The 24588-nt window shown below is 44.4% G+C and overlaps 1 protein-coding gene across 1 annotated transcript in view; it reads right to left on the bottom strand.

The window, feature by feature from the left end:
• Positions 1–19886, bottom strand: part of WNT8B (Wnt family member 8B) — a gene marked incomplete at both ends in the record, with an annotated part of 33122 nt that extends 13236 nt beyond the window's left edge. Inside the window, one exon of the mRNA XM_080693903.1 lies at positions 19819–19886. Within this exon, the coding sequence (XP_080550029.1) occupies positions 19819–19886 (68 nt within the window). The remainder of the gene's footprint in view (positions 1–19818) is intronic.
• Positions 19887–24588: the final 4702 nt, after the last annotated feature.

Below are 24588 nucleotides of genomic sequence, written 5' to 3'. Positions count from 1 at the left end.
TGGAGGTCCGAGATTTCCATTCCCCATGAGAATGTACAGTTACTGATGAGGTGACCCAGGCTGGGTGCCACCCAAAAGGTGCATGCCATTCCAAACGCTCCCAACTCCTCTCAAACCCCTTCTGGATCTCTAGACCTGCATATCCAACTATAGTCTTGACATCTACCTTTCACTGTTTAATAAGCATCTTAAATTTAACATGTCCCAAACTGAACTCCCGCACTTTACTGCTCCTCTGTAATCTTCTCCATCTAAGGGCACTTCTTCCCACATGCTCAGACAAAAGTCTCAAAGTCATCTTTGGCCCCTTTCTTTCTCTTGCACCTGTATTCAACAGTCTGTCCCCAGATCTGTCCTGCTTCAGCTCTCAATATATCCTGAGTATAACCGGTTCTCAACATCTTCAACGTTATTACCCCAATTTAAGCTATTGTCATCTCTTGTTGGTGTGTGTGTGTGTGTGTGTGTGTGTGTGTGTGTGTGTGTGTGATAGAAAGACAGACAGACAGACAGGCTGGGGACTGAACATTGAACCCAGGGCATTCTACCTCTGAGCTACACCTCTAGCCCTATTTAATTTAATTTAATTTTTTTTGTGGGTCTGGGGATGGAATCCAGGGGCATTTGACCTCCGAGCTACACCCCCTGCCCTATTTTTTTCTTTATTTTGAAACTGGGTCTCACTTAGTTGCAAAGTAGCTGAGCCTGTCCACGAACTGCAACCGCAACCCTCAGGTCTCAGCCTCCCAAATGCTGGGATTACAAGCATGCACCACCATCCCTGGCTTTAATTTAATTTTTGAAACATTAAGTTTCATTAAGTTATTGAAGTCGTACTAAGTTGCTGTGAACCTGTGATCCTCCTGTCTCAGCCTCCCAAGTACTTGGATTACAAGCATGCACCACCACACCTGGCTTCATCTGGGTTGTTTTTATTTTTTATTTTTATTTTTTTGTGGGTCTGGGGATGAAACCCAGGGGCATTCAACCTCCAAACTATACCCCTGTCCTATTTTTTTTTTTATTCTTTATTTTGAAACTGGGTCTCACTAAGTTACGGAGTGCCTCACTAAGTAGCTGAGGCTGTCCGCGAACCTTGATCGTCAGGTCTCAGCCTCCCAAATGCTGGAATTACAAGTGTGTGCCACCACGCCCGGCTCATCTGGGTTATTTTTAAAGCCCACTGATTGATCTCCTTGCTTCTACTCTTATTCTCCCACATTCTATCCTCAAAATGAATTTTTAAGATTAATGCCTTTAAAATATAAACCAGAGAGCACGCCAGACCCCTGGAGAAACCAGGGCCCAGTTGCAAGGCCCTGGGCCCCAGGAAGGGGGGTCAGGCGGGGCACGCCAGAGCCCGGAAGAGCTGGGGCCCAGGTCACAGGACTCTAGGCCCTGGGCCGGACCACGCGGAGCACGCCAGACCCCTGGAGAAACCGGGGCCTGGTCGCAAGGCCCTGGGCCCCGGGCGGAGGTCAGGTTGGGCATGCTGGACCCCCTGAGAAACCAGGGCCGGGTTGCAGGACCCTGGGCCCTGGGCGGGATTGCGTGAAGCACGCCGGACCCCTGGAAGAGCTGGGACCCAGGTCGCAGGACTCTGGGCCCCAGGCGGAGTCGTGCGGAGCACGCTGGACTCCTGGGGAAACCGGGCCCGGGTCATAGTGCTACTGAGTGCCTGATCCCACAACCTCCTCAAACCACACATACTGTCTTCTCTTATTAAAAAAAAAAAAAGAAAAGAAAAGAAAAAGAAAAAAGAAAAATATCGGAAAGGGGTCAAGAAGGCTGTGGCGGATGCCAGGATACTGGAGATGTGGACAAAACTTATCCAGATGAACTGGAACTTTTGGAAAAATTCCCCGTGAAGGAGGACTGCTTCTTCTCTACATTCTTAAGAATCTTGGACATCACCTGTAAGGAGAGAGTTTAGTGGAGACCTAGGAGAAAGGCAGTGTTGGAAGCGGTCTCTTGCGATGGCAGTGGAGACTTGTATTCAGGAGAAGTAGAAATCGGATCCTACCAACCTTATTTTTTGGAGAAATTACACCAAAGGTCGAATGCTACCATCGCGCATGCTTAGGAATACTGGACAACATTCAGAGTGGAAAAAGAGCTTGGGAAAGATTTTAAATGGTGGAGGCAGTGGCAATGGCAGGGGCCAGTACTCAGGGGAGGCAGAGATCTGATGCATTATACTTGGAACCTTTGAAGTAATAACCCCAGAGGCAGAATACTACCACCACGCACCCTCGAGAACATGGGACAAATGGCTGGGCGAAGAGGGTGCTCGGATTGGAGCCTGCCGAGGGGTGAGGCCGGCGACGGACACAGCAAAGCTGGGATTGGAGCCTGCCGTGAGGCAAGGCCGGTGCTGGGGCCTCCGAGGCCAAAATCGGAGCCTGCCGAGGGGTTAGGCCAATGCCGGGGCCAGCGGCCAGCATCGGAGTCTGTTGTGAGGCAAGGCCAGAGCTGGGGCCTCCGAGGCCGGGATTGGAGCCTGCCAAGGGGTTAGGCCGGTGCCGGGGCCAGAGGCCATCATCGGAGCTTTCTGTGAGGCAAGGCCGCTACTGAGACCTCCGAGGCCAGAATCAGAACCTGCCAAAGGGTTAGGCCGGAGCTGGGGCCAGCGAGGCCGGGATTGGAGCCTACCGTGAGGCAAGGCCGGTGCTGGGGCCTCTGAGGCTAGGAGAGGAGTCTGTGGAGGGGTTAGGCCGGTGCCAGGGTCAGCGAGGCCAGAATCGGGGCCTCCCATGAGGCAAAGCCGCTGCTTGAGCCAGCGAGGTCTGGATCAGTCCACCGGGTAGCCAGGCCACCACTGGGGCTGTCAAGATTGGGATCGGTACTTGCAACGCGGCATGCACAGAGAAATATTGCAGAAAATAAAAACCAGATGCTTCCTCTAATCAGCAATACTAGGAGGAAAGGGGCAACAGGAAGAGGTGGAGTTATAGAAAGGGCCCTATAGTAAAGCAATTAAGGTGACCAATCAGAGGGTATGGAATAGGGGAGGATGGAGACTCTTTAAAACGCAGGAGGTACATAAACAAATGTATCAAAGTTAATCAAACAAGCATGGGATCCAGGGAGGGGGAGGGAATGGGATGGGGAGTGGATGAGGGCTAATTGGATGATGTGTGCTTTTATATCCTCTCAAGTCTTGTATTCCAATATGATGTATGATTACAATGCACCAATAAAAATAAATTTAAAAAAATAAAACATAAACCAATTATTCCACTCTCTGATCCAAATTCTCTAATAGATGTATATCTTGTGCAAAGGAGAGATCAGAGTCTTATCGTGGTTTATAAGATCCCACACCGTCTGGCTTCCGGTCACACCTCAGATGTGAGCTCCTCCCATGTCCCCCTCCCGTCTGCTTGCTCTTTCTCAGATGTACCAGGAACTTTCCAGCCTCCAGGTTTCTGCACCTGCCGTTGACTCTTCCTGGAATACCTTTTCCTCAAACAGCCACGTAACTTGTTCCTTCACCTACAGCATCCTTTACTCAAGGGTGCCATTTTATTTGATCATCCTATTTAAAATTGCAACTCAGCTGGTCACGATGGCACACGCCTGTAATCTCAGTACTTAGGAGGCTGAAACAGGATGATTGTGAGTTCATGGCCAGCCTTCAACAACTTAGCAAGACCCTCCACAACTTAGTGAAACCCTGTTTCAAAAATAAAAAATAAAAGAAGGCTGGAAATAATATGCATTTCATAAGTATATGTTGAAGGAAAGAATAAAGGAACGCACATTTGGGGGCGGGAATATGAAAAATATCCCCTGAGGAACTAGATGGAAAGGAAAACGGGAGAGAATCCCAGCCACGTCCGTGGTTTTCACTGTCATGATCATGCAGTGTCTCCCAAATCCTCACCTTTAGCCTTGACTTCTACTTGAAATCCAGAGCTGCATTTACAAACGGAGGCTGGATTTCCCTGCTGGGAATGTTTCACACTGTAAAGACACTGTATCTAAAACTACCTGACCGCCTCTGCTCCTGGCTTTCCTGTTTTGGGTGGTGGAACCATGATTTTCCCAAGCCTCTTTCAATCTGTTCTCATCATCCAAGACCTGTGTGTATTTTCTGTTTTTCCTATCAGTGCCCTCTTTTCTACCCTCACTGTCACACCTTGCTTGTGGACTTTGACCTAGACCGCTGCAGGAGCTCCGCTAACTGACTTCTCTATTCACGGTCTTTACCACATTCCACTCGAGTGTATAGTCTTCAGCGAGGTCCGTCTTCTAAAACCCTATCTCTGATCTTAGCCTTCAGCTCAAAAGTTTTCCGTAAGCCGGGGCGTGGTGGCGCACGCTTGTAATCCCCGCATTCGGGAGGCTGAGACTGGAGGATCACGGTTCACGGACAGCCTCAGTTACTTAGTGAGGCCCTCCGCAACTTAGTGAGACCCTGTTTCAAAATAAAGAAATAAAAAATAGGGCAGGGGGTGTAGCTAGGAGGTCGAATGTCCCTGGGTTCCATCCCAGTACCCAAAAAAAAAAAAAAAAGTTTTCCATAGTTCTCCAACTTTTGACATTCAAAGCCCTCCATAATCTGACCCTACAAATCTTTCTTTTCCTTTATTTGCGGTACTGGGGATGGAACCCAGGGGCATTCTACCGAGCTACACACCCAGCCCTATTTTTTTTTTTATTCTTTATTTTGAAGCAGTCTCCTGAGTTGCTCATACTGTTCTGTGACTTTGTGTGTGTGCGCGCATGCACACATATGCTCCCATGAATGAACCCAGGGGCATTCTGCCTCTGAGCTACATCCCCAGCCCTACTTTATTTTTTTAATTTTGAACAGGATCTCACTAAGTTCCAGAAGTCCTCACTGAACTGCTGAGGCTGACCACGAACCGGTGATCCTCCTGTCTCAGCCTCCCAAGTACTTAGATTACAGATGTGCACCACCACACCTGGATTGTCAACTCTTATTAGTATTTTCAGCCAATGACGCTGGGGCAACTAGATATCACATGCAAAAGAATGACGTCGGATCCTTACCTCACACTCTCCATCTTACTCACACTCTCCTCACACTCTTAACTCAAAGTAAGTCATAGACCTAAATGTAAGAATTAAAACTACAACACTCTTATAGTGTTAGAAGGTATAAAATTTGTGACTTGGGGTTAGGCAATTATTTTATAGATATGTTACCATAAGGACAAATGACAAAAGAAAGCATAAATTTAAAAAAAGACACTATCAAGAAAGTGAAAAGACCGCATATAGAAAATATTTTCATAGCATATATCCGATAAGGACTTAGTATCTGGTGTAGAAAAAGAACTTCCTAAACACAACAGCAATAACAAAACTCAATTAAAAAATGGACGAAGAGCCCGGCGTGGTGGCACACACTTGTAATCCCAGCATTTGAGAAGCTGAGACAGGAGGATCGCTCTTTACAGCCAGCCTCAGCTACTTAGTGAGGCCCTGCAACTCACTGAGACCCTGTTTCAAAATAAAGAATAAAAAATTGGGCTGGGAGCCGAGCGTGGTGGCGCACACTTGTAATCCCAGAATTTGGGAGGCTGAGATCGGAGGATCGCGGTTCACAAACAGCCTCAGCTACTTAGTGAGGCCCTCCGCAACTCAGTGACACCCGGTTTCAAAATAAAGAATAAAAAATTGGGCAGGGTGTGTAGCTCAGAGGTCAAATGCCCCTGGGTTCCATCCCAAGACCCGCAAAAACAAAACAAAACAAAACAAAACAAAACAAAAAAACCAAAAAACAAACAACAACAACAACAACCAAAAAAAAAAAAAAAATATATATATATATATATATATGGCAGGGGGTGTACCTTGGAGGTAGAATCCCCCTGGATTCCATCTCCAGTGCCACAAAAATAGATAAATAAATGCATAAATAAATAAATAATAGAAAAATAGCCGGGCATGGTGGCGCATGCTTGTAATCCCCCCACTTGGGAGGCTGAGACAGGAGGATCGCGCAGGTTCCTCAGCTACTTAGTGAGGCTCTCAGCAACTTAGTGACACCCTGTTTCCAAATAAAATATAAAATGGGTCTGGGAGTATAGCCTGAAAGTAGAAAGTCTCTGGGTTCCATCCCCACTACCACCAAAAAAAAAAAAAAAAAAAAAAAAAAGAAAGAAAGAAAGAAAGAAAAGAAAATAGGGCTGGGGTAAAGCTCAGAGGTAGAATGCCCCTGGGTTCCATCCCCAGTACTGCCAAAAAAAAAAAAAAAAAAAAAAAAAAAAAAAAGCAAAAGACTTGCTAGACATTTCTTCAAAGAGGATATAGAAATGTCCAACAGGCACATGAAAATATGTTCAATTTCATTAGCCATCAGAGAAACAAAGATTAAAAAAACACACACAAGAATTTGTACCCACTAAAATAGCTAACATAAAAAAATACAAGAAGTATTAGTGAGGATGTGGAAAAATCCGGGTCCTCACATGTTGCTGGTGGGATTGTAAAGTGGTGGTGCATTTTTAAAAATAATTCAGCACTTCCTCAAAATTTCAAAAATGGAGTTACCATTTGACACAAAAATTCTCCTCCTAGTTAAACATATACTCGAAAGAATTGAAAACATATGTCCAAAGAAAACTTGTACACCAGTGTTCATAGAAGCATTGTATATGATCGCCAAACCGAAGTCCAGATGCCTCAGTTGCTGAATGGGTGAATGAAACATGGCATCTGCACAATGGATTGTTACCTGGCCATGAAAATAAATGAAGGGCTGAGCATGCTGCAGCAGGACGGACCTTGGAAACATGGCTCCAAGCCAGATTTAAAAGGCCACCCAGAGCCGGAAGGAAGGAAGGAAGGAAGGAAGAAAGGAAGGAAGGAAGGAAGGAAGGAAGGAAGGAAGGAAGGAAGGAAGGAGAAACTACTGATTTATATACTTAATAAAATTTATGACATCTGGATTATTTTTCAATAAAGCCTCTTTTTTGTGGTACTGGGGATTGAACCCAAGGGCATTCTACCTCTGAGCTACACCCCCAGTTCTATTTTTTTTATTCTTTATTTTGAAACAGGGTCTCGTTAAGTTGCAAAGGGCCTTACTAAATAGCTGAGCATGGCTGCAAGCCTGCAATTCTCCTATCTCAGCCTTCCAAGTACTGGGATTATAAGTGTGCACCACCACGCCCAGATTTTTTTTTTTAATTATTTTTTAGTGAGGTGTGGCGATGTTTGCCTATAACCCCAGTATTTGGAAGGCTGAGACAGGAGAATGGCAGGTTTGAGGACAGCCTCATTAAGTTAGTGAGACTCTCAACCTAGTGAGACTGTTTCAAAATAAAAATAAAATAAGAATGAGGATGTAGCTCAAAATAGAATGCCCCAGGGTTCAATCCCCAGCACCACACACAGACAAAAATTATTTTTTATTTGGAAATAGAATCTCAATAGGCTGCTGAAAGTCTCACTAAATTGCTAAGGCTGGTCTTGAATCTGTGATCCTCTTGTGTCAGCCTCTCAAATACTGGGATTACAGGCTTGCACTGCCATACCCAGCTCAATAAAACTGAATGAATAGGTCTGGGACTGTAGCCCGAAGGTATAAGGCCCCTGGGTTCCATCCCCAGTACCCCCCCCAAATGAAATGAGCCAGGCGTGGTGGTGCACACTTGTAATCCCAGTACTTGGGAGGCTGAGACAGAGGATTGCTGATTCGCGGCCAGCCTCAGCTACTTAGTGAGACCCTGTTTTGTATTCTTTATGTTGAAAAAAAAAATTGAATGATCATCAAATACAACAGAATTTTGAGGGATAAAGGACTGCACAAAAATTTGGGGGGATAGGAGAAGGAAGTCTGGAATGAGCAGGGCTCCCCCTGATTCGTCAGTGTAGTGAGCAGGTGACTGCTGGATTAGCAGATGATCATGCTGCCAGGGTAGCAGGCACAGAGCACTGGGCATGCACACAGAGGCTAGCGTTATACAAAACTGTTAGCAAAGCCAGACCCATTCAGTGCTATGCTTAATTGCCACTGTGCTTTATAGTAAGTAGGCATGCATGGTAAGCAAGTTTGCTTTTACACCGCCAAGTAAATAGTTTATTATTGTTTCTTTTTTTTAAGTTATGTTTTATATATGCATACCCATGTTCATAGCAGGACAATTCATAATAGCCAAAATATGGAACCAACACAGGTCTCCATCAACAGATGAATGGATAGCAAAACTATGGGAAATACACACAATGGAATTCTATTCAGCTATAAAGAAGAACAAAATCATGTCATTTGCAAGAAGATGGAAAGTCCTGGAGAGCTTTATGTTAAGTGAGATTAGCCAAGCACAGAAGGAGAAGGGACATATGTTTTCTCTAATATGCCCAAACTAGGGAACATAGGGGATACCAGTGGGACTCCAGATAATGGAGGGGAAATATCAGCAAAGTCTGAATGGAAAGATAGCAGAGGAGGAAGGCTAAACTTGATTAATGAGGGTCTACATCCGAATATGTGTAAAAGTATGGATATGGCATGGTTACCCTGGATAGTCATTGGTGGGAGGGGGAAGGGAAAACGGGGGTTGGGGGAAGAAGGCATCAAGTACAGTTTAAATGTATACCATTTATTTTCAATTTAAAAAATGTATTTTAAAAAAGCCATGTTTTGCTGGGCATGGTGTTACATTCCTATAATCCCAGTACTTGGGAGGCTGAGACAGGAGGATCACAGTTTGAAGCCAGACTCAGCAACTTAGTGAGACCTTGTTTCCAAATAAAATATAAAATAGGGCTGGAGGTGTAGCTTGGAGGTAGAATGCCTCTGAGTTTAATTCCCAGCACCAAAATACATAAATAAATAAAATATAAAATAAAATTTTAAAATCATGTCTTCTGGGTGTGATAGTGCATGGCTATAATCCCAGTCCTTGAGAGGCTGAAAGAGAAAGATCACAGGTTTGATGCCAGTCTTAGCAATCTACTGAGACCCTGTCTCAAAATAAAAAATAAAAAGGGCTAAACCGGGCGTGGTGGCCCACGCTTGTAACCCCAGCATTTGGGAGGCTGAGACAAGAGGATCAAGGTTTGAGGCCAGCCTCAGCTACTTAGTGAGGCCCTTTGCAACTCAGTGAGACCCTGTTTCAAAATAAAGAATAACAAATAGGGCTGGGGGTGCCTCCCGGAGGTAGAATGTCCCTGGGTTCCATCCCCAGTACCTCAAAAAATGGGGGGCTGATCTTTCTGGATTTTATTTTTATTTTATTTATTTTGAGGTACTGGGGATTGAACCCAGGAGCACTCTATAACTGAGTTACATCCCTAGTCCCCCCACCTCCTTTGCAGTACTAGGGATGGAACCCAGGAGCATTCTACTTCCAAGCTACACTCCCAGTCCTCATTTTTTTTCTTTATTTTGAAAGAGGGTCTCATTGAGTTGCAAAGGATGTCACTAAGTAGCTGAGGCTGTCCTTGAACTGAAATCCTCCTGTCTCAGCCTCCTAAATGCTGGGATTATAAGTTTGGGCCACCACGCCTGGCTTTTATTCTTTATTTTGAAATAGGGTCTCACTAAGTTGCAAAGGGCCTCACTAAGTAGCTGAGGCTGGCTGTGAACCTGCGATCCTCCTGTCTCAGCCTCCCAAGTACTGGAATTACAAGAGTGCACCACCACGCCCAGCTTAATGGCCGAGCTTTTCTGAAACTCCCATTTCCCTTGCTCCTATTCTCCCTGCTGACCCAGGACTCCTGATGCCCAAAAAAGTCAGGGCGAGTACTTTCAGGAGATCTCAGTGATGCTTCCACATACCTAAAAGGAAGCCCCCGTCACAGGCACCTGCTCCCCTCTCGCCCTCCCTCCCTCTTTTCTGCTGCCGTGTCTACAGGACATGCCGGGTCTGGGCTGTGTTGTATCTGGAACCAACACACACCCCGGGCATGTTTTCTAGGGACCTGTGCTCCTCACACTACAAAGTAGGGACAGATATTAAGGAATACTACGTGCAAAGGTTGGGGAGGAGATATATAGAAACTTTCTGTGTTTTCTGCTCAACTTTTCTGTAAACCTAAAACTGCTCTAAAAACAAGTCTATTGATTTTTTTTAAGTAGGGACACATGTCTTTTAGCCCCCTAGAGTTTATTTTCCCCATGGGCATCAAAACTGTCATTTGTGTGCAAGGGTCTTACAGAGTTTTGCTCACATAATTTTTTCAGTTTAGGGTTATAGCATACCTGCTAGTAACTCCCTAACCCGATCATTGCATGGAGGGGCTGCGAATAAAACCAAGTGGCCAGCTTCATTGCTGGACCTTCCTTCGCAGTACAGCAGATGCACTCTTAGGAAGATCCCATAGTCACTCGTTGCAATAAACGTCTGGTGCCTACAGCTTTACCAATTCTCCTGATGGCCTGGGATGGAGTTCCTGCAAAGGGTGGGCCTTTCAAAGAAAGGCAGGTTAGGAAACGACATTAAACAGAGCCTGCAGTGTTCTGCCACGGCCCTTCCTGGGCTCAGCCTTCAAGGACCTCATGTCGGAAGTGCAAGCTCACCGATGTGCAGGGTGCATCAGCCTTGGCTCAGGGCCCTATTGACTTCCCTCCCTGGGCCTCTTCCAGCCCTTGCTAGACTGATTCTCTGCAGATAAGCCAGAGTACTTGCTGGTTTTAGGGAAGATGCTAAGGCTCCTCATTACCTTGGGAGCTGGCAGCTTCCACGGACTCAAAAGCAAACCCATGGGGACTCAGTTTTCCCAGATAAGAACGGTGATTCCTCAACAAGACTCCAAAGCACTAACCCAGCAGATGCACTCTTAGGAAGATTCCATAGTCACTCATTGCAATAAACTTCTGGTGCCTGCAGCTTTACCAATTCTCCCGATATGTGGTCTCCCGAGGGGTGGTCTTTCCCCATATCAGAATAAAATATTTTTATGTGCTGATGAGGCCAGCAAGGACTCTGAGTCTGTCTGGCAGCACCTGTCTTCCAGGCCCTCCACTCACAGAAGTCTTTAAGGCAGCAGCTGCTCATGCACATCCCTGGACCTCCTCTGCATCTTGTCACCAATCCAGAAGTGAGTCTTTAACTCACGCACTGGTCTGTTTTTTTCTCCGCATATGCATCTAATGCCTCCTCATTTTTCTCACAAGTGAATTGGCCATCAAATAGAATTTGGAAGAGCAATCACATCAGATCAGTCTCCCCACCTACCTGCATTTGTGCTAAGCTGTCACAATAACATTTCACTGTAAGTGGCTCTGCTGTCACTTGCTCCCATCCACACTGCTTAGCCAGACCATTCTGTCGCCCTGGTCCTCACTACACTACCATAAGCCATAGCACCTCTGACCTCATCATTTGCAAGAAAGCTCTTTCTTTCTCTCTCTCTCTCTCTCTCTCTCTCTCTCTCTCTCTCTCTCTCTCTCTCTGTTACTGGGGACTGAACCCAGGGGCATTCTACCTCCGAACTATACTCCCAGTCCTATTTTTATCTTTATTTTGAAACAAGATCTCACTAAGTTGCAGAGGGCCTCACAAGTGGCTGAGGCTGGCTGAGAATCTGCGCTCCTCCTGTCTCAGCCTCCCAAGTCCCAGGATCACAAGTGTGCACCACCATGCCTGGCTTTTTCCTTCCCTGAGGTGTGTACCTCAGCCCTCCCTGTACTTGCCATTACTAAGTCTCTTTCCAATTGTTGAAGGACCATCAGAAGAGCCAGCTGCATGCCTAGTCCAAGGCTACATACAGGTGGTCTCCACAACAGCCCGTGGAATACTTCCCGTTGCTTTTCTGCGCCAGGGGCCTTTTCATCTGGTGACAGCCCAGTGGCTATAACCAAGCCAGAGCCTAGCCCCAAGGCTTTTATGGGGGCACTGCAGCACCTCAAGCACCCTTGCCTCCCGGGATCATGTGGCCGTTCTCATGGGCTATATGACAACCAGATTCCCTATTCCATAATCAGCTCAATCACCAGGAAAAGTTTTTTTTCCAGGAAGCTGGGACAGGAGGGGAGGAACTTTGGATCAACCCAAGTACAAAATGCCATTCTTTCTCTTTCAGCTCTTGGAATGTCTTTTTGTGCATGTGTGTGTTTCCTAATATTTATTACCCAGGCATACACACATGCTGACAGTCCAGGCCCCTCTTCCGATGCCACTGAAGAGGTTCACATTCCTTTACCACCTTAGCTGGTTCACAGAGAGCTGCACCTTCCCATTCTCTGTCGCTTATGCCTAATTATACAAGTTGTACAAGTTGTGATCCAATTAGTTTCCACCATTTCTCCCTATTTGGGGCTGGTTCTCCAAACTAATGAAGCCCAGGCGATGGTTGGAACCACGTCACTTTGCACTCAGCAGGTTTACTGCCTTCGTGAGGACCCGTATCTACCTCCCCATGACACAGACCAGGCCTGGGCCAGCACTGCCAGGAACCACACTGTTCACACGTGCCCCTTTGCACAACCAGGACCTTGTGACTAGAGCAAGTTGGGATGCAGGGCTCCCTCTCCCCTTGCTATACATGCTCCTTCGCGGTGAGATGCTGGCCAGGTGTATCCAGATGGGTTTGAATCCAGTGGTTGATGCAGCTTAGACTTCTCCTTGCCCTACTCATATTTTTACAAAGCAAATCTTCTCAATATGAATCTCTGAAATTCTCCTCTCTTCCCTTCTGGCTCAGCCTCTCTTCACTCTCCCCTCAAGTCGCTGACATTTTTCCTTCTCCCCAACCTCTATTTGCATGCCTCAACAGCCACTGACTGCCCCGGGGTCAGGGGACTCAAGCTGGTCTCCCTAGGGAGGTAAAACAGGGTGGGTCTCATTAGTGACTGCCCAGGGGAGAGGTGGGGTGGCGGTGGGTGAGCAGGGGCTGCAGGCCTCACCTGGAGACTGGCACACGGGGTCTTCAAGGAAGAAGGGGCAAAAAGGTCAGGGCAGAGACAGAGCAGAGAGGCTTTCCAGCTAGAAGGGACACTTGAGGTCACTTTCTCTCAGAATGAATCTCTCAAAGCAGTTTTTCACTCCACAGAACCCGCACCATTCCTTGAGCTGCAGAGAGCTCAGAGTCAGCTCCTTCTGAGCCAGTCTGTCCTTCAGGACACCCATAAGCATACATGCAGGACACCTGCAATATTATGTGCGCACGCACACAGGGATGCGGATCACAGGTCTCACTAATCATGAAATTACATCTCAAGGGTTTCCTTTACTGCCTTACCTCTGTCTGATCATGCAAAAGGGGGCTGAAACTAGGAACAACCCACTGTAGATGAGAGGGAGTAGAGTGTAAAAGGCAAGATTGGTTTCAGGGGTGAGCGGGGTGACCGATTCTTATTCACTGTAAAGTATGGATGGAAAGTGACCCCACTGTAGCTGGGGGAGGGAGAAGGAGGTAGAAGCCACCGACTTCTGAAGTCTTCAGGGAAGACAAGCAGTAGCTTTTCAAAGACCAATTTCCTCCTTCTTAGAAATGCATCAAGAGGGAACAAAGGCAACAGCAGCAGAGGGAGCTCCTTCAGGGGCCAGGAGGGAAGCAGCCTCAGCGCTGAGAGTGGAGGAGAGAGAGCAGCCATGCGGCCTGGTGGGGTGCCACCCGAGAAAGGAGGAAGGGCTGCAGTGGAGTGGGAAGGGTTTTCAAGACGAGTATAAAGGGAAAACTCAGGAATGGGTAGCTCTGGACCTTGTTCCCCTATCGATTTCACTGATTTCATCTCCATCTCTTTCTTCAAAGGGAATTCAGCCCTATAAAATAAATTCTAAAATATTCTGATAAGTGAGAATTTTCTATATAATAATAAAGCACCCTAATATGTGCACATAAAGTCTTGTAAGCCAATTGGCTTAAAAAATTAAACAGGTGTGTTATATATTACAAATAGTCCTTCTATTAGATGTTTCTTAAATCCTACATTATCTCAAATCCAGTCCTTGCCAAATATAATGGTTGACAAAGACCAAGGAATAGCCCCTGGAATAACTCGACCCTGGATCCCTGTAAAGCAATCTCAGGCAGATTCCTTCCCAAAGAAATCACAAGTGTTCAAGGGATGGTCTTTTCCCCTGGAAGGGACCTGTCATCTGTATTCCGGGATACTTTATAGAGCGGCTGGCCGCCTTTCTTGTCCTCATCTCCTCCCTCCTTTCTGTGTTGCAGAAGCTCTGCTGAGAAACACTGGGCCACAGAGAAGCCCCGGAGCACTTGGCATTTAAATGAGGCCATGAGGGGAAGGCGGCTCCCTCCCCTCTCCTAGGTCTCTAAGGAAAGCTGCTCAGGAAGTGGCCCAGCCCTGCTCCCAGAAGCCTGGCCTCCAGGGAGCTTCTCCCACAGCCACAGGGAGGAGGGGGGCTTTCTTGTTTCCTGATCTAGTTACCCTGGTCCCTGGAGCCTAGACTTTTGGAAGCATTCATGTTCTCCATTGTATTGCTGAACATAATGCCAGTTTATTTCCCTACCAAGAAAGTGAATATACATAGTTAGCCTCAGAATTATCTTTTTAAAATCAGAGAATAGATGACAGTAGGAAAATCAATAAGCTTTAGAACTACAGTACCATTTTTGCTACCCAGTAGAACTGAATCCAATGAAGAGCAAAACATTTTTCTACCCAATATGCGTTGTCAATTTTTTTTTTCTTGCGGTACTGGGGATGGAACCCAGGGGCATTCTACCTCCGAGCTACACCCTCAGCCCTATTTTTATTCTTTATTCTGAAACAGGGTCTCACTAAGTTGCAGAGGGCCCCACTAAGTAGCTGAGGCTGTCCGCGAACTACGATCCTCCTGTCTCTGCCTCCCGGGTACTGGGATTACGAGCGTGCCCTGCTTTGGCAGTTACGTTCTTTTTCCTAACCAGATGCTGTACAAGCTGAAGTAAACTCAAACTTGTATTTGAATAATTTATATCATTTTGCTAATTCAAACTCTGGATATTTCCCCCAAAGGCAATCCTGTCTGTGAAATATTCCCCCAGATTTACTCTAATTACTGGCTTTACATCTCTCATACTTAGGACAGGATATTCCTTCTCCTCTCTCTTCTTCCTACTTTGAAACATGGTAGTGTTTAGAAGCTTTATACTAAGATAAAACAGCTGGAAATGCTTCTGAAAATAGAGGTGAGCTGGGTATAGTGGTGCATACCTGTGATCCCAGGATATGGGAGACTAAGACAGGAAGATTGCAGGTTCAAGGCTCAGAAAGTTAGTGACACCCTGTTTCAAAACAAAATTTTAAAAGGGGGTGGAGGTATAGATCAGAGGTAGGTAGACTGCTCCTGGTAGACAATCTCCAGTAAACACACACACACACACACACACACACACACACACAATTTTGTCTAGGAGTTGAACAAAAAGACTGAACTCTTAGCTCTCTTCTTGGTGCTGAAATTGAGAACACAACTTCAAAAAAATTGAATTTGGATTGGCCAGATAATGGTGAATTTAAATAACTCCCTTAGGATCTGACTTTTTCTTGACCTGGAAAAAATTCTAACCTAAGAGGCATGCAGAGAAATGATATGATCAATAACATCAGCTTGCAATAAAAACTGAAAAACACAACTCATAAAAGTTTGTTTTATAATGACACTGCAGAGTCTTTTCATGGTGGATGGTCCTTTCTTTTAAGAGGCCCTTAGAGTGTAGGTACATTGCAAATGTGAGGTAATGGGGAATGTTATTGATGTGAACCAAGCTCACAGTTTTCCCCAACTGTTAACCTAGCCTGATCCTTCCCTTAGTAAAAAAACTCTGCTTTCAGAAAAATAAGGATTTACACTAAGAAAAATTGTCTTGACCTCAGTCTTTAAGCCATGTGAATTCTCCTCTGCCTTTTTTATGGAAATAGAGGAGTCATTGGAGCTCAGGGAAAAGGAATTTTATTAATTGTTCCAAGAGAGAATAACATTACCTGATAAAGAGCAGCATTAAACTAATTGTCCATTCCTGAATTTAATCCCCAGCAATACACACACACACACACACACACACACACACACACACACACACCACCACCACCACCACCACCACCAACACCAAAACAAACACCCCAATAATCCAACTTAGGGGGATAGGAAGCAATCTTTCCACTGAAGAAAGAGTGTTTGGATTACAACTCCTTTGCTTCTGGAATGAATGCCCTTTTTATCTCTGTGTTATATTCCCAGATGAAGATTCATGTGTCATGTTATCCTGCACATACACACTCTAAAGATGCACCCCAGAGCATCCTCCTCCTCATCACTTACACAATCTGGTTTCCTAAGAGGAGCCGTAATGAAGCATCTCTTTCCAGGATCTTATTAGCTTTGTTGTTGTTAATAACAACAACAACAACAACAACAACAACAACAATAATGTTGCTATTATTATTAATGTCATTATTATAATATTATTGTTATTATCTTTCATGACAGAAGAATTGGAGACCATGGAAGAGAAACACAGGCTCAGCGGTTGAGGAAGCCAAGGACAAACTGGGAGCTGGGCTCCTCTGGGAGCCTCGGGCCCCAGGCGCTCACCTGGCCCTGGAGAGACCCCGCCCCCCACGCCCTGTTGTGGATGTGCAGGTCTTTTTATGGACAGAGGAAGCTCTTAGGTGAGTGCATTTTCTACATCAGCATATTAGTTTCCAGATTCCAGGCAGATACTCCCATCTTCCTTTTTCTTTCTCTAATTAGAGATTCCCCAGCCTCTGTGAGGAACAGAATCCCTTTCTAATGTGACAGGTTTAGTGGACCCTCCCTTGGTTGAATTTGGGCTGAGGGTGTAGCTCAGAGGTAGAATGCCCCTGGGGGTTTCATCCCCAGTACTGAAAAAAAAAAAAAGGAATCTCCTTCAATAACCACTTCCTTGGGCTGGAGATGTAGTTCAAGGGTAGAGAGCTCTCGGGTGTATTCATTCGAGTCACTCCTCCATGCCACTCTGGAGTGAAGCTGTATTTCTATTTTCTTTCTTTCTTTCTTTCTTTCTTTCTTTCTTTTTTTTTTTTTTTTTTTTTTTTTTGTGGTACTGGGGGTGGAACCCAGAGGCTTTCTACCTCCGGTTACACTCCCAGACCTTTTTTATATTTTATTTGGAAACAGGGTTTCACTAAGTTGCTGAAAGCCTCACTAAGTAGCTGAGGCTGGCTTTGAACCCGTGCGATCCTCCTGTCTCAGCCTCCCAAGCGCGGGGATTACAAGTGTGCACCACCATGCCCGGCTGTATTTCTATATTTCTAATAAACTTCTTTAAATCTTAAAAAAAGGATAGAGAGCTCTCCTAGCACGCAGAAGGCCCTGGGTTCAATCCCCAACACTGCAAAAATGAAAGAAAAACCTCCCAAAGTGATTTTTTGCTAAGGGTTATGGCAGTAAATACAATTTTAATATCTATTGAAAAGTTAATTACTCTAAAAACTTGATTATTAAACTTGACCAAGAGATGACATTTTTCAAATATAAAATCCCAAGATTTCAGATAATTTTTGCCTCACTGCAGAAAAGAAGTTGAGATATGAGAACAAGCCATAGATTAATCACGTCTGTGTTTTAGTGTCTCTGATTTGGTGACTGAGGCAGAGAGAGAGAGATTGAAATGGACAGAGCTGGGCAAGACCCTGTACCACTATGAGGCATCACTTGAAATAGGGCCAATAGGCAAGAATAAACATTTTATAGACCTGTTTTTCCAGATGAGTAATTGTATTGGGTGTGAAAAATCCTATCGGTCCATCTTGGGCCACCACTGTAGCCATTACTACCTGCTCGGCTACTTCATACATTCCTGTTCTCTTTTTTTAGGAGCCATGAGGATCAAGAAAAACAAAAGGAAATACTTTTTTTTCTCAAGTTTCTCAGGAATCATTCTTTTCAGAAGAGTCCCACCCTTAAGAAACTGTGGCAAATTATTATTTTTTTAAATTATTGTATTCTGATTTACTCAGCAAAGCCATATATTATAGGTGAACGCCAGCATTATTCACTCCTTTTCAAGCCTAAGAATTTCTTTTTGGTGGACTCTCTTAGTAATTTCAGGCTACAATTGAACAGCCAAGCAGAAATTGTGGTTCTCCATTTGCTAAATGCTTTTGAGTCCCTTACATAAAAGGTTGATAATGAAGTATGAAGAGAAACATCTCAAAGGCTGTGGCTGGTCAAATCTCTCTGCCTGGCACAAAGGGGATGGTGACCTTATGCAAAACCCCGACCATTTCATTATAAGAATAATCAAGACGTAACATCAGGTTTTAAAATCACTTTTCAGAAGTTACCCAAACCCCCAGAATCTTGGCAGAGTATAAATGAGACTTATAGGAAAAAGCGATTAAAACCCAATTGCCTTACAGACGAGATGTGTACATTTTCTCCTACAAGTCGGGCAAGGCAAAGAAGGGGTTCTTAAATCCTATTTTTAAATTAGAACTTTCTTTCACATCTCTTTTCTCTTTTCTCTTTTTAAATCCAGACACTTGGATCTGGACAGACAAGCACCCCAGCCACCTTTCAGTGTGGCTGTGTGAGTATCGGAATGAAATGCACATGACCCCTCCAGCAGGGAACGGGACACACAGTAAAGGTATTTTTTATAGAACAATTCTTCACACCGCCCTGGTGACTAGGGAAAGGAATCTCGTGTTTCTCTTTTGCTGATACTGAATCAGCTGAAGAATACCATGAGCATCAGTAGAAACGCTCTGAAATCGTCTCCACTCCCTTTTGTCTTTTTGTTCTAGTAAGAGGGAAAGAATGGAGATTTTTTTTTAATGTTGAAATATTCAATTAAAATGCCAATTAAAAACCGACCAATTATTTGATGGGTTTGTTTATAATCTAAAACATTGCAAATTGTTACATATATACGCAAATAGTTGTACAGAGTTGGCATACTTTGAAATCACCCCTCCAATAAAGAGAGATAGGCTTGCTTATTTATAAGAGTTCTGTCAATTAATACAGGGAGTTTATTTCAGCAAAGAAATTTCTATTCTAGCTTTCTGGACAGTAATTGAAGCAACTGGATTAGTATCATGGAAATGAAAACTGATGGAAATGAAAGAAAGAAGGAAAGAAAGAAAAAAGAAAAGAGAGAAAGAAAGAAAGAAAGAAGAAAGAAAAACTGAGTTTATTATTAAACCGGGGCAGGACTTTCAGTGCATTTCCCAGGTTGTATTTCTGTTGTGTGCTGCTTATTAACAACTGAGATTTCATGCAGTGTCCCAAAGCTAAAGGGAGCGAGCATAATATCATCTCTAGTTTGTGCAGTGGTTTATAATTTGCAAAGCACTTTCACATGCATCATCTTACTTTCTGAACAATTTAAGAATTCTTATAAATTGAACAAATTAGATACATGAAGTTCTACAATTTCTGATTTCAAGCATGTTTGCTAACCCAATACCAACTCAGTAATTCAAATAAAAATTTAATGTCTCAAAATGACAATCCAAACAGTAACTTAGTCCAAAGAAATGAAAGTCATCAAAAAATGTGAAAGCAGACGCCGTGGAGTTTTGTCTCCAGCCCTCACCTCAAGAGTACACGGCGCATACCGTAGAACCTGCTTTGAAGCGTGTCCTCTTGTCCGCAATGCTGACATCGGGATTTGGTATTGGGGCTACTGACCATTTCTCCCAACACCACATGGAATATTTATGACATGGTAATTTATAAAAATAGGAACCTCACATTTTTAACTTACTTTTTATTGGTGGGGTCCTAAAGATTTATTGAAGTCAGTCATACATTTAGGAGGAGCCTTACTCCACAAAACTATTTTTCCCGGGAGAGCTCGCCAGGTCTCCTACATTTCTGGGAATGAAAATGAGCTTCCTCCAGTATCTCGCGTACACTGACCTCATCCCAATTGCAGGTAGGAGCTTGGGTTACTTACCAGGTGTGGCTGAGTTGGAGGATACAGGTGAAAAGGAAGATGCACACAGAAGGCTTCATAAGAAACATAATCCTCTGAGCGACGGAGAGAAAATTTGGGGAAAAAAAATTGGAAGCCGGGGAAGTGAGATGGGGATGTATTCTCCTCAGTGGTAGTGGGATGGAATTCCCAAAGCTCAACTTCCTTGGTGTGTAAGTGATCCCAAACAGAGTTAAGGAGAGGTGAAATGGAGCTGCCAAACATCCAAAGAAGAGATTATCTACTTAATTAAAGTTTTTCCCCTTCTAAGTCTTGCAGCCAATCAGAACTCAAGTGCCGGAGAAAGATTGTGTCGATCAAAAGAACACTCCAGGATCCTCCCAGACAAACGCAGAAGAGAAGAGGACGAGGAGAAAGAGGACAAAGGGGGGGGGGTGGCAAATCCCCGGCACATCATCACTGCGCGAGTCTCTCTGGCCTCCCTCTTGCTTTCCTCTGTCTACTGCACATCTGCCCCCTGCCCACTCACGCCGACACACAGACGCGTGCCCTCGGAGACAGCCTGGTCCCTAAAAGGGACTTAGAGGAGTCTGCGCTTTCCTGGCTGTTTTGGGTAGTGTTTTGAGACTGAATTTGCATTCAAAATGCCTTTCTTCAGAAAAGCATATTATGTCAGGGTGAAACTCAGGCCCCTGTGTTGAGCATGTAGGTATGTCATGTTGTCTCTCTGAGTTAGAAAGAAAGTTAGGAAGTTTGAAGGAGTGCGGTGGTTTCTTCCCTTCCATCTTTCCATGAGGTACTTGCTTATTGGGCGCCTGTTATGTTCTCAATCCCACACCGGGCTCATGGACATTTTTAAAGACCAAAACATGATTTGTGCCCTAAAGACATTTACAGTTGAGTGAGGTGATGATAAAAGAATGTGATTTAATAAAGTGTTACATTGCTACAAACCACTTATAAGCCATAGAGGCTTATTTCGGGGGAAGTTTTCTGAAGAAGGCTGAATTTGGATTTCAAAGAAGGGATGGGATTTCAAGAGGCAGACCAAAGTGGCCTCAACCCCCCCATCTTCTTAACTGCAGAGGCCACACCAGGGGGGCAGCACACCCCTGCTCTCGTTTTTCTCACGGCCACCTCCGTCCCTTCTTTCCTTGGTCAGGAAGGTTGTCTCTGTTCCTCCGAAGGCTCCAAACTCACTTCCGTGTGTGCACATCTTCTTTTTTAGCACCCACATCTCCTTCTTTTCCTTCCTTTTCTTTGGTGGTATTGGTGATTGAACTCAGAGGCATTCTACCTCTGAGTTTTTATATACTGAGTTTTTATACCCCATCCCTTTTTTTTTTTTTTTTTTTTTTGGTGGTACTGGGGTTCCTGGAAGCCCTTCTACCTCCGGGCTACACTCCCAGACCTATTTTTACATTTTTATTTGGAAACAGGGTCTCCTAAGCCAGCGCGCGCGGCTGGCTTCGAACCTGCGCGATCCTCCTGTCTCTGCCTCCCAAGCGCGGGGATTACAAGCGTGCGCCACCACGCCCGGCTATACCCCATCCCTTTTTATAAACATAAAAACCTGTCTGAAACAGGTTCATGCTAGGTTATGGCAAGTCTCACTCTGTTGCTAAGGCTGGCTGACCTTGAATTTGCCATCCTCCTGTCTCAACCTCCCAAGTACTGGGATTACTGGTATGAGCCACCACAATAGGGCTCACATCACGTGTGTGTGTGTGTGTGTGTTTGTGTGTGTGTGTGTGTGTGAGAGAGAGAGAGGGGGGGGCTGGGGATTGAATGCAGGGGCATTCTACCTCTGAGCTATACCCCCAGCCCAATTTTTTATTTCTTTAGTTTGAAATAGGGTCTAACTAAGTTGTGAAGGGCCTCACTAAATAGCTAAGGCGGACTGTGATTCTGGATCCTCCTGTCTCAGCCTCCCAAGTACTGGGATTACAAGCGTGTGCCACTATGCCTGGTTCTCACATTACCTTTCTAATGGCTTCGCAAAGACAATGGTCTATCTTTTTGTTTGTTCTTTTTTTCTTCTTCTTCTTCTTCTTCTTCTTCTTCTTCTTCTTCTTCTTCTTCTTCTTCTTCTTCTTCTTCTTCTTCTTCTTCTTCTTCAGTATTAGGGATTCTACCTGAGCTACACCTCCAGACCTTTTTATTTTTTATTTTGAAACAGGTTCTCACTGAATTGCTGAGGCTGACCTTGAACCTACAATCCTCCTCAGCCTCCCAAGTACTGGGATTACTGTGCTACACCTCCAGCTCTTTTTATAAACATAAACCCTGTTTTGAAACAGAGTCTTGCTAGGCCTCACTCTGTACCACCATGCCCAGCTTAATTTTTACTTTGAAACAGTATCTCATTAAGTTGCCGAGGGTCTCACTAAGTTGCCGAGGCTGGCCTTGAACCTGTGATCTTCCACTAAGCCTCCCAAGTACTGGGGATTCCAGGTGTGTGCCACCACACCTAGCCAATGGTCTGTCTTTGTTTTCTTCCTTTATTCTTCTTTCTCTTGTTTGAGAACTCTCTCTGGCCAGACCTTCCTGGTGAACTAAACCAGAAAATAAAGAATTATTAAGCTAATTCATTATCTAGATTATTCAGGCCAGATGATTTAGGTGTCTTGCTTCTAATATTTTGACTAGACAAATTTGTTTTCCATCTGGAATCTGTCAGAACAGGTCTTTATTTGGGATTTCCAACCTAATGGTGAGATGAATTTGGTCGATTTTGACTTCTACACTAACAATTTGGGCTTCTTCTGTATCTCTATCCAGAAAGGCAGGAGCAGACTTATTTCAGAGGAGAGAGAAGCCCAAGAAGGTAAGGAACAGTCTCAACTTCTCTTCCTGCCACTTATTTGATCAGAAAATTCATAGGGGATGAAAACCTTGCAGGAAGAAGAGCAGACTGGGGCAGTTTTTGAATGAAAAGAGAGGGATAACTTAAAGCAAGTTACCACATGAATGTGGTGGTGCACGCTGGTAATCCCAGTACTTGGGAGGCTGAGACGGGAGGATCACAGGTTCACGGCCAGCCGCAGCTACTTAGTGAGGCCCTCTGCAGCTTAGTAAGATCCTATTTCAAAATAAAGAATAAAATAGGCCTGGAGGTAGAGCTTGGAGGTAGAATGGCCTTGGGTTCCATCCCCAGTACCACAAACAAACAAACAACAAAATAAAAACCAAGTTCCTTGTGATGCCATCCACCCCTTGGAATTTCTTCCACAAAGGAAAAATTAATATGCATTGTTTTGTTCAAAATTAACAATTCTCATCATAAAAACTTAAACATGATGGGAACATAGAGAGCATGCAAGTCCCTTGGGTGGCCTTTTCCTCCTCACCAGGGTGACAACCATTAAGTTGTGGATGACCTTTCAAGTTTTTTCACTTTTTTTTTTTTTTTTTTTTTTTTGGTGGTGGTACTGGGGGTGGAACCCAGAGGCTTTCTACCTCCAGGCTATGCTCCCAGACCTATATTATATTTCTTTTGGAAACAGGGTCTCACTAAATTGCTGAGAGCCTAAGTAGCTGAGGCTGGCTTCGAACCTGTGCGATCCTCCTGTCTCAGCCTCCCAAGTGCGGGGATTACAAGCGTGCGCCACCACACCCAGCTCTATTACAGATATTTAACAGATATTCTTAGATCTGATAAGATTTTATGCCAGCAACAGATGTGATTAAACACTTTATAACCAAATTTCTTAATATTCTACCTTAGTTTATTTTCTGAAGGTGTTGGCTTGATAACATTATTTTAGACCTAAAACTGTAAAAATTAAGTCAGAGGAAAGAAAAGCAATATACTGAATATTCTCAGTGCTATTATGTCTTTAAATCATTATTAACATCATGGCACCATGTTAGATTCTTTAACCTCTATTTATAATTTTGGTAGTGATACATTTGTTTGGTCACAATTTTTTGCTGATAAAACATGGAAATATTAACTCATTTAAATATTTAACTGGTAAGCCAGGCGTGGTGGCGCACGCTTGTAATCCCCGCGCTTGGGAGGCTGAGACAGGAGGATCGCACGGGTTCGAAGCCAGCCTCAGCTACTTAGTGAGGCTCTCAGCAACTTAGTGAGACCCTGTTTCCAAATAAAGTATAAAAAAAGGTCTGGGAGTATAACCCGGAGGTAGAAAGCCTCTGGGTTCCACCCCCAGTACCATAAATAAATAAATAAATAAATAAATAAATAAATAAATAAATATTTAACTGGTGAGACTGTGGTGTGTTAAACCCTGTATAAGATGTCATCTTACAGTGATAGAGAAGGCTGTCGCCACATTTATAATTTCCTGGAATGATAGGCGAATACTCCAATGTACCAAGGGAGAAATATTCACGGAGGGCTATGGGGCACAGAGGTGGGGGGGCCTAAAGAAACGGGGGAGAGAAGAAGAAAGGCTCCTCGGAGACGCAATGATTTGGTGGATTCTATGGGGAAAAAATGAATATGAGTTCATCAATAGTGATAGAGAAGAAATAGGTTCCATAGAGAAGGAAAAGCAAAAGTTATTGCAAATCTGTGATGCAACAGTGTAATTCTGGAGAACTAAAATTTGTCCGTAGCTGAAGTATGTGCAGCATAGAGATAAAAAGAGAATTTAGGCAGGACGCAGGTGCTGAAGGGCCTGGTGCAAGGAGTTTAATTTTTTTTTTTTTTTTTTTTTTTTTGGTGGTGGTACTGGGGTTCCTGGAAGCCCTTCTACCTCCAGGCTACACTCCCAGACCTATTTTATATTTTATTTGGAAACAGGGTCTCTTAAGCCAGCACGG

Source organism: Muscardinus avellanarius, assembly GCF_963383645.1.
Source record: "Muscardinus avellanarius genome assembly, chromosome: 4".
Taxonomy (NCBI): domain Eukaryota; kingdom Metazoa; phylum Chordata; class Mammalia; order Rodentia; family Gliridae; genus Muscardinus; species Muscardinus avellanarius.
Note: the sequence above shows the minus strand (reverse complement) of the source record. Positions and strands in the feature narration are given on the sequence as shown.